The sequence below is a fragment of the Triticum dicoccoides genome, chromosome 2A (assembly GCF_002162155.2).
Source record: "Triticum dicoccoides isolate Atlit2015 ecotype Zavitan chromosome 2A, WEW_v2.0, whole genome shotgun sequence".
Classification (NCBI taxonomy): domain Eukaryota; kingdom Viridiplantae; phylum Streptophyta; class Magnoliopsida; order Poales; family Poaceae; genus Triticum; species Triticum dicoccoides.
In genome coordinates this window covers 46,956,035-46,967,062 of record NC_041382.1, presented here as the reverse complement: position 1 = coordinate 46,967,062, position 11,028 = coordinate 46,956,035, and the positions used below count along the sequence as shown (strand labels likewise).

The 11,028-nt window shown below is 43.5% G+C and overlaps 1 protein-coding gene across 1 annotated transcript; it reads left to right on the top strand.

Annotated features, from left to right (window-relative positions):
- The first annotated feature begins 768 nt into the window (after positions 1-768).
- Positions 769-8,610, top strand: LOC119357561. Its single transcript, XM_037624472.1, has 6 exons — positions 769-1,500; positions 1,895-1,998; positions 2,679-2,860; positions 3,414-3,537; positions 4,261-7,700; positions 8,336-8,610. The coding sequence occupies exons 1-3, from the start codon at positions 769-771 to the stop codon at positions 2,737-2,739; spliced, it is 897 nt and encodes a 298-aa protein (XP_037480369.1). The 3' UTR covers positions 2,740-2,860; positions 3,414-3,537; positions 4,261-7,700; positions 8,336-8,610.
- The last annotated feature ends 2,418 nt before the right edge of the window (positions 8,611-11,028 follow it).

The following is an 11,028-nucleotide window of genomic DNA, read 5'->3' as shown; positions in this document are numbered from 1 at the left end:
AAACACCTAAAAATGAAGCATGAGCCCTGCCGCCGGGAAGGGGGTGAGATCCACCACACCTCCTGTGTCTCCATGGCCCTAAAGCCATATGAAACGAGGTAGATCAGCAGCTGCGCGTGGAGGAGGCGGGGAACCCTAAATGCCTGAGAGTCTTCCTTTTATTTCCGCAGATTGTGCTGATATCTCACCATTCCTCTACTGTGATACCTTATATTATTAAAGAAAATATTTTTGTGTTTTTTTGTATTTTTTTTATCGTAGGCACACATAATGTATATACATGTTCTCTTGCTTTGGAGGTTTAGAAGCACAGCCATGCATTGGAAATGTTGTTAAATTTACTCCTCGCAAACAAGAATATTACTGATAAATTTACAAAGAATTGCAACGGCGAAGATAAAAACGTTTGAGCACTTCTTGTCAGCCGATGGCCAAAGTAGAAACAGGTTTCATCTGATGCATGCGGCTGGCCTGATCCTGGCCGGACCCCCAAGCTGGCGGGGACGTACGTAGGACAGAATCGTCGCGCGGGCCCACCCAATCATTCTTAGTTATTACGGCACGTCCACATCGCAGGTCGGCACGTGAAACCCCTCCTAATTAAACCAACCAAATCCCAGCTTTCTTGCCAAGCAAGCACCCCAGCAGTCGAGGGGAGCTGTGTGGCGTGGAGCGTGGCGTATGTCCAGGAGAGATGCCCGAGTTTTACCTCCGAGACACTGCCCACCGGGGCCCGCACCGCCCGGAAGAGAGAGAGAGTGAGGGAATATGCCGCGGAGCCCCTGCCCAGTCCCACCATCCTCCCCCTTCCTTCTTCCACATCGACGCCATCGGCGCACCAGGTGCCGCCGCCGACGGTTCGGCCTCTCGGAGAGCGGCCACCTGACGCGGGGCGACCGCGTCCGCGTCGATGGCCGACGGAGGAGCGACATCGAGCGCCGTCGCTGGAGGCCGCTTCGAGGGGCGGCCGGCGAGCGCCGCGGGCGGGGCGTGGGCCCTGCTCTCGACGGCGCACTCGGCGCTGGGTCATCGGCCAGTTCAGCTACCCGGATCAGGAGGACGCGCTGCTGTGCCAGCGCCTCGTCCGCCGCACCGGCCGGCGCCGCGGGCCGGCTCGTTCCCCGCCAACGCCGTCGAACGGCGCGCCTCGTGCCGCGGCCTTCTTCCGCGCGGCCGCAGGTTCGGCCTCGCGGCGATTGGCGGGCGGCGTCGACTGCATTCGGCCGCATCGACGCGGGGCGACGGGGAGCGCGTCGGTGGCCGGCGGTGGCGCGGTGTGCAGAGCGACGGCGAGCGCCGCCGCTCGAGGTTGCTTCGAGGGCGCAGCGGCATGGACCGGCCGCGAGCGCGGCGTACGGGGCGTGGCCCCTCCTCTCCGTACCCAAGGCCTTGTGCCTGGCACGGAGGCTGCCGAAGACGGTGTCGGCGGAGATGGGCGCGCTGCCGCGCCAGCGCTTCGGCCGCGTCGGCTCGTTCGACGTCGAAGCTCCCGATGTCCCGGTATGTACCGTCACCAGCTCTCCCCATCCGCTCCCAGCAGCCACCGTGAATTAAATTGGCTTCAGTTTCGTTGCGGGCTTGGTGTTTGGGATATTGCCTAGGCGAGATCTGGTTTCTCTGCAATGTTGACATTGCCCTGCCCTGGGGATGAATTAGGCACTTCTTTGTTCACTGCACCCTGAGTAGGTGTTGCAGGTAAATCCCCAAATCGGATACTTCCAGGAGGAGTGTGTTCCTCATATGTTCTTGGCTCAGTAACTATTGCAGAGATGAGCTTATCCAGGTGGCTAGCTTGCATGTTTGTGAAGTAACCTTGCATGACCATGAAGTTGGTGTTAGCTTGCTTGGAGAAATCCGAGAATTCCTTACGGTCTTCTTCTCTTTGTCGCTGCAGAGTTTTGACATCCAGCTTCAGAGACTCCATCTCCACCAAGTGTCCGAGTGCCTCGTGTCCTCGGATGTTTCATCAGTTACAGGGCCTGACAGTGGGTTGCTGAGGTTCGTTAGGTTGGTTTGGGCGGTGATGTAATGATAGTCTCAAACGGGCTTGCCTGTACCGTGCAGGTTCTATTGGGTTGTTCACGTCTGTGAGACGCCTGTGCTATGCAAAATTTTAGTTAACCTTCGGTAGATTTGATGTTGCCATGTGTAGTATCAGTGTTGGTACTTTGTGGTTTGCAAGCTAGTCTTTGCTCTTAATTTTGTGAATGCCTAATTAGGGTGCATTTCTGATAAACAAGAAAAGATAGCTTTGCGTTGACTTGCTTCCACATTTGTGTTCTTGCTAGGGACTGTTTAAAATGCTGGGATCAGTTTTGGAGACTGACCTACATTTTAGTACTGCTGGTGCATTTCCTTTTAGTCTTAGATCATAAACTACTCTTGCGAACATAAATAGATGATCTCAAATTACCATAGTACTGTGGAAATGGTTTAATGCTACTTCTGGCGTTCTTACTTCAGCATCTGTATGCCCATGCAATGATTTGCTTTGAGCCTAGTTCTTATTCTCCTATCATTAAGGTTGACCAAGATTGTTAAAATGTTTGCGGAAAATTGTGTGCATAACATGCCCGAAACTTTTCCTTTTATCGAGTCTGTATCTTTGTTACTTACTGCAGTTGTTTCACACATAAAAGAAAGTCAATAACAATTTGCTCTGTTCTGATTATGTTCAGGACATTGGAGGATGTGATATCCAAAAACAAGAAATTCAGGAGGCAGTTGAGCTACCATTGACACACCATGAGTTGTACTGCTCTATGGTCCTTCAGGCACTGGCAAGACCATGCTTGCTAAAGCGGTGGCACATCACACTACTGCTGCTGGTTCAGAGTTTGTGCAGACGTACTTGAGTGAGGTAAGACGCGGATAGTTGTAACATGCATTTGTTAACCTTGTTTCTGCGTTCAGTATTTCTGTTGTCCTTTTGTTCTTACAAAAATATAGCATGTGTTAAGCTTTGACCATGTAACCAATGCCTATTTTGTTAGGTGTCGACTAGGTTTCCTTGTTTATGCTCGAGACTCCCAGTGTAAAAAAGTTGGACTTGTTTGAACTGCAGTGTTCTGGGAGATCTGTTAACACAAGGTTAAGACTTAAGGCTATACCTAAGCAGTGCGTTAACATCTGATACGATCTTTTTGTTTGTGTTCTGTATACATCTTACATGCAAAAAACATTTAGTTACTGTATGCATTACCAAAGCAAGTAAACTGTTCTTAATATAGCCTATGATGCTGTCAGTAATATTGCGTATGCTTCTTAATGTTTCTGGTAGTGGTTTATATATTCTTCTTAGGGTTTATCACAAAAAATTGCTATGTGAAGCTTTTCTTAGGTTGCTACTTATCACTTCTTTTGTTGATGCATTGTATCATAATACTATCATTTATGTGATGTATTCCGCGTAGCTGAAGAGAATGCCCCGGCTATAATATTCGTCGATGAGATTGACGCTATAGCTAGTGCTCGGTTCGATGCTCATACTGGGGCTGACGAGAAGTTCAGCGTATTCTGATGGAGCTACTCAATCAGGTAAAAGTTTCTAGTTATAATTGGTTTGCTGGAACTCGAGTTGTTTGCCACTTTAATCCTTGAAATCAAGCATTTGGAACATGCATATGGATGTAAATGGAAAACAAGACACTGACTTAGATTGTAAACCTCAGTTGTTTAGTTCCAATTTTTACAAAATGTATACATGCTCTTAGAATTAGTATCTGTGGTTTTTTAAAGGATAGGAAGTAACTTCCTGAAAAGGCTACTGTTAAGACTACTACATGCAACTTTCTCATGCCTTTAGCTCTATTTATTGCCTGCTGCTGCTACAACTGAAATAGAGAGATTGCTCTGTTGTTATTCATTTGGCCCGAATTTGGATTACAAAGCTATTAATGCTGGAAAGAGTGGCAGAGGGTGCATTGAGGAGTGGTAGCCTAATTAGAGGTACTGCTGATGAGTGAGTGAGGGCAATGCATTTTTCCTCTTGTAATATACACTCTGATTTTAATTCCATTTGCTGAAGTATACTCTGATTGTTTTATGGGGAAATGATGATGGAGAAGGGATATCACTGTATATTAATGCCATACCAATGGAAATAGATTAGAGAATAGTACTTTTCCTTGAGCTTTACGTTTAATAATGATTGTTCTGTATATTTGGCCGGAGGAATGTTTGCTTTATACTCTATAAAATGCAGAAATGCAAAGGCTAGTCCGCTCCCTAACTAATTGCTCTCTGACAACCGTATATCAGGTTTCCAACTCAAGGTACCATTGGTCGAACTCAAGATGTCGTTGTGGATCAAGGACCACCTTGAGACTTCATCTACGCTGAAGAAGCTACTTTTGATGCTTGTTCTCTATGGTACTTCTATGGTGATAGTGGATGGTGTTGTCACACCAGCAATGTCAGGTTCATATATTTCTGTTGCATTGTTCGTCGTATTTCTCTTCACCCAGTCTTATGATCTTACATATTTGCTTTCAGCAGTACCATTGTGTTACCAGTTTTCGTCTTCTCACAGTATTACTTGCATTTTTTTTCCTCTCGGTAAAATCTGCAGTGATAACTGCTGTCAATGGCTTGAAGGTTGGAATATCTAGTCTTAATGAAGGTGACCTTGAATATGTTGGTTGATATTAACCGGTTAAATAGAAAAATGTGTTACTGCATAGAAGTGCAGGATAGTCACCTTCTATTTTGATTTATTTTTTCCGCGTTTCTAATTGTTCTCGAGTCTGTAAAGGTTTGGAACATTCAAAGTCGGGCTTGCTGTTGGACGTGCCTTGTTCATATGGTTTTGCTGCCTTTCTGGGATAGGAGTTTATAATATATGATACAGAAGTATTACGCGCATTGGGTCCTATATATATCTACTACCCTTTTGAATGAAACCCAACTCAAGCTTGGATGTCTCCCTGCGGCTGCCTTTTATGTTCAACATGTATGCTTTTTGACCATATTCTTAATGTTAGTTGTGATTAAACTTCTTTGAAGTTCTCTAAGAATGTGTTTGCTTCAGGTGCATAGTTTTTGCTTGACTTAAATATAAAATTAGTTACTGTCTGTCAAGTCCTTTCGTTTTTCTTCTATAGGAACTCTGAAACTCATAAATATGTTGAGTACATTTGTGGTGTTACTAAACATAACTAGACCACTTGTTCTTACTAGTAACTGCGCCTCATGCAATGCACGTCATGACCAAATTCAACATCTTGCATCAGATTGTGGAACCTCTGTCTTAAATGCCATGTGCCTCTGGATTTGATATTATGGAAAAGAGAAAACTAATTTCGAGATATAAGACACTCACGCTAAAACTACTATTTCGAGATATGTGCCACTCATGCTTCTATCTTACTATGATACTAAAACTATTTGCATCGTCACCAACATGAGGCATTTCTGAAACTCAGGTCCTCACAGAGATCCTAGAAAGATTGAAATGGTTTCCCCCCTCTTATATTTAGAGTCAGCATCCAGTATATTCACAGGCCACTTAGTTAATAGTTAAAGCTACTTCAACTTAAGATTAGAGGTCAAACATCAGGGCAAATAGATTAGAGAATAGTACTTTTCCTTGAGCTTTATGTTTAGTAATGATTGTTCTGTATATTTGGCAGGAGGAATATTTGCTTTATACTCTCTAATACTATGCAGGAATGCAAAGGCTAGCCTGCTCCCTAATTAACTGCTCTCTGAGATGCAGACTAAGGCATAGCCTAGTGGTGGGAAGGGGCTGCTGATGCCTTCCCACCCAAACAGGTTCAAGGCACGGTACTTGCAATTTGGGTTTGTTGCACCAATTATGCTGTAGGGGGTTCCCTTACAGTCTTTCTGTCAAAAAAAAAAAAAAACTGCTCTCTGAGACCCGTATATCAGGTTTCCAGCTCAAGGTACCGTTGGTAGAACTCAAGAGGTCTTTGTGGATCAAAGAGCACCTTGAGACTTCATCTATGCTGAAGAAGCTACTTTTGATGCTTGTTCTTTTTTGTACTTCTGTGGTGATAGCGGATGGTGCTGTTACACCAGCAATGTCAGTTTCATATACTTCTGATGCATTGCATATTTGCTTTCAGCAGTAGTATTGTGTTACCAGTTTTCATCTTATCACAGTATTAATTCCATTTTTTTCCTGTAGTTTAAGTCTGCTGTAGATGGCTTGAAGGCTGGAATATCTAGTGTTAATGAAGATGACCTTGATAAAAAGATGTATTACTGGCTTAATGCTTAGAAGTGCAGGATGCTCACCTTCTATTTTGATCTTTTTTGTCAGGTGAAGTGGTCATGACGTTGCATTTCTCGTTGTTCTAATCAGTCTGCAAAGGTTTGGAACATGTAAAGTTGGCTTGCTGTCTTTTTGGGACAGGAAGGGGCTGCCTTTTATGTGAAACATGTTTTTTTTTTACCTGTTGATGTGTTAGTTGTGATGAAACTTATTTGAAGTTCTCTAAAAATGTATTTGCTTCAGGTGCATATTTTTGTTTGAGTGACATAAAATTTGTTACCGTCTGTCATGTGTCCTTCTGTTTTTTCTCCTATAGGATTCCAAAACTCACAAATATGCTGAGCGCATTTGTGGTTTTAGTAAACATAATTAGACCTTTTGTTCTTACCAGTAACTGTGCCACGTGGAATGCGCTTGATGACCAAATTGGGCACACCGCAAGCACAAGAATTTGAAGGCATCCTCTCTGCTGAGTTCATATTGTGGAACCTCTGTTGTTAACATTAAATGTCATGTACATCTGTATTTGACATCATGGAAAAGAGAACTAATTCCTTTCATTGCTAACAAATTTAACTCATTATTGCTAAAATTATTATTTCGAGATATAAGCCAAACACGCTTCTGTTTTACTAAGATACAAAACGATTTGCATCAGTCAACAATATGACGCATTTCTGAAACCTCAGGTCCTCGCAGAGATGCTAGAAAGATTGAAATGGTTTCCCCCCTGTTATATTTTGAGTCAGCATCCAGTATATTCACAGGCCACTTAGTTAATAGTTAAAGCTACTTCAACTTAAGGTGAGAGGTCAAACATCAGGGCAAGCAAATGATGCTCTAGTGATTTTGGATTTACTATCCATTTAATAATCAGTACTATGGGTTCTGCGTTAGTAAAGTATGTAAAGAGAGGGTAATCTTGAATCCAAATTAATGGCAAATTCTGTAAGAGGATATTACTGGAAATAATCATCACCTAGAAAAATGTAAGAATCCTCTCTAATGTTGTGTTGCATAGACCCTACAAATAGTGTGGACTTTATGGACACTCTCATCACCCAGTGTACGATATGAACGATATTAGCCTTTGCAATACATAATATATGTGATTCTACATTTACTTACCTTAGGTTGGAAGTAAGTAGATCTTAAGCATTGAGTAAAGTTTGTAGCGTAGATATTTACAAGATTGGTTTTTCTGCAGAGGATCCGAGGCAATGTTTGCTGATTTGCTACTCTGTTAGATCAGTTCAACTAGTCTATCAGTTCAGTTTGTCTTTTGCACTGCTGAGGGCTCCATGTTGCACTTCCAACACCTAGTTGAGAACTTACTATTGCTCATATGGTGCAGCTTACCTTTGCATGTCTTGTCCTTCCATGCCTTCTACTGGGTTACCCAGGGCAAACTGCAGTTTTTGTGGAGAACTTGACTGAAAATGAGAAGACCTTCTGTCTATCCCGAGTAAGACAAACTAGTTTGTTTACGCGCCTATTTCAAATCTGATATGTTTATTGCCATGCACTTTTTTCACACATTATGAAATAATTTTTAATATTATAGTGAAACTAAGCTTCTTTTTACTATCTTTATCCATTTATGCTACAAACTTATAACACTTTACTCCATTTATGCTGATTTTACAGTGTTTCTCAGGATATACGGTGTTGAAATTGCTAGCATTGGATCTGTTTAGTATGTGCCTATCATGTAAATTGAATTTGGTTGTTGAGAATGGTTGTCTGGTCAATATTACTTCGTGCTAAGTTGCCTTCTCTATCCTGATGGACTTGCATGGTAGTGTTAATCTCCTTACAACACTGCCGATCCCACTATTTGACTTGGATCTGCAAACATACAGAATATTTATAACATACTCCCTCCGTCCCAAAATAAGTGTCTACTTTGTACTAGCTCTAGTACAAATTTGTACTAAGCTCAAGACACTTATTTTGGGACGGAGGGAGTATGTTATTTTGAATAAAGAGCAATGTCCTAAGTCATTCATGCGCTGATTTGTTATATATAATTCCTTTCTTTCATTTGAATTGTCACCACTACCGCCACATAATCTTTCTAATGCCCAGTATTTACTACAGGCATAGCCGAACTTGGGGTCATGATGATCACTACCATATTGGTGACCATCATAGTGCTTCTGATATGTGGCAGGTCAACATCATTGTCGATCTATGCTTTCTCATCATCCTCCTATGCCTGCAGCTATTTTTCTTTTCTTCAGTTATAGGGAGTGTAGGAGATGGTAGTTGGGTTCTTTTGATATTTGCGGCTATATGTACAGAAGGACTATGGGACCAAGTTGAAGTACGAAACTGACGTTAGGCAAAAAAATAAAAATCGGTGGATTTAATGATCTTTGGTCTCTCCTGACTGTAACCCGTGCCTGCCATTCATTCGACGATCTTTTTTGTCTGCATCAAGTGGGTTTTTGTTCCTGTCGTTCCTCAGAATGAAAGGTTTCTTTTTCACCGGGTCTCAGCCCAAAGAACTACCATATGTTCTGCTGCATTGCTAGGTACAAGCACAGAAGTAGTTGTGTTTTGGAAACAGAATAAAAATACATTTCCGTGTTCAATCCTTTTGCAGTTTGGCTGGTCATTTTGAAATTTTCAACTTTACAATTCAATGTATGTTGCCCTGCCCGCGATGATACAGGTATAGCTACACGTGGTGCCTATTTATTTTATTTTTGGCATCTGTTGCTATCAAGCTCTTTGATATGATACTACAATAATCTCGATTGGTTTAGCAGCAGTTAGACATTTGGTGTTTGGCAGACTGCCAATTGCTTTTATTCTCTTTTTGAACAAGCTGTATATACTAGCGTGTTCGGGAGAAAAAGGGCACAATCATTGGATAATAATTGAATAGAAGTTTTGTCTCATTTAGTGTTTTGTCACCATGTATTAGTCTTGGCCATGGGCAGCTCGGCCCGGACAGCCCGACCGACCCGGCCTGAAAAAGCCCAACCCGGCTTTGCCCACGGGCTGGGCTTGGGCCTAGATTTTGAGCCTGACGGCCGGGCCAGGCCGGGCCCGTCATATTTGTTGTGTAAGGAAGAGGCCTGGCGGGCTTTTAGTGTGATGGCCGGGCTCAAGACTGATTTTTAGGCCCGATGGCCGGGTCGGGCTCGGGCCTGGGTTTTTTGCATCGGGCTTTGATAGGCCCGGCCTGACAGATGGCCAGGTATACCATGTATGTAGCTCTTTCAAAAAAACATAGAATAGCACAAGCGAAACAACCAAAGTGGCTTTTTTTTTTAAAAAAGACACCCAAAGGGCATCTTAAAACTGAAAATTATTAAGGAAACAGTAGAAAATAACATGACAAGAAAATAAAACTACAGCGAAAATCACACTGCCCATCTTCTTCTTCGCTTGTATGTGTCCGCAAAAGTTTGAAAAATACACTGTTGCAATAGCCACACGGTGCTAGAAATGAAATGTACAGTAAATGTTGAAGGAATATTGGTTGAGGCATCAGCCCCACTACGCAGGCTTTCAATCCTTCACCATCGGTCCAAAGGGTTGGAAAAACTAGCTCATTAGCTCATGCCGCAAAACAACTCAGAAGAAGCGGTTGAAGTCGCCACACTAAAATCCAGTAATTGTTTCCCTTTATTGTCACATAAATTACCAAAATCCGCAGAGAGACAACATATTAGGCAACACCAACCCTCACTAGCCCTTTGTAAGCAACTGGATCGGATATCGTCGACATAGGAAGAGGTTTTTTTTTTGCGAGAAAATGTCGATCTATTCATCTTCAATCAGGGCAGTACAATGAACACCAGAAATAATAAAAATTACATCTAGATTCATAGACCACCTGCCGACGACTACAAGCACTGAAGCAAGCCGAAGACGCGCATCTGTCATCGCCACTCCGTCGACATCGACAAGGAAACAAAAAAAAATGCATAGGGGAAACAAGAACTTGTTCAACCCTAAAAGGTGAATGGGATGGATCCCCACTCCTCTGGCCGCTGACGAACCGTCGAACATGATCGAGGAGGGGAGTCATGACCGCGGCGTGGAAAAGACATTGGGTTGTCCCATACCCTAACTTGGCCAGTTAATCCGGCTTAGGCAAGCAACATTGAGTTATATTCGTGACTCGTTCCCCAACCCAAGCTGCAAGCAAGGTCTCCCAAACGCTGGAGCTTCGACCCTCGCATCTCTCCCACTCGGTGGGTTGTCGACGGCCAGATGAGTGGGGTCCCACCCCCTTTCGTTTTTCTTAGTTCTAATAGGTTCTTATTTTTCTTAGTTCTTGGATCCCTCGCGTCATCGGACGAGGCGGTGGCGGTGATAGCGCATTGGAATAAGCTCTCCTTCCCTACCTGACGACGTTTGATTTGACCTCCACGAAAGAATTGCGAGGATAGACCTACAAAACAAGCATTATGGTTTTCAATTTTTTTTATCGTTTTATATCTCGTTGTTTTTTCCAATATATTATGTACTGTTTTTCTTGTTAATCCGATATAAGATGCCTTTAAGCTTTAAAAAATATATTTTTTAAAAAGCGTTATTAAGTTCTATTCCTACTGTAGCTTGGAGATCGAATCCGTGTGAGTTTGGCATAGGCTACTACTACTGCCTTTCCCTTCTTCCAAGCAAACCACTGTTCGCGGCTCAGGTTCCTCCGCACACATCTCCGCTTCCTCTCGACGGATCGGAACCGCAGACCCGCCCCCGCCACCAAACCCTAGCCCCCCGCCCCCCGCCGCCCGCGATGTCGGCCGCGGCCGTCGCGCCGAGCCCACCGG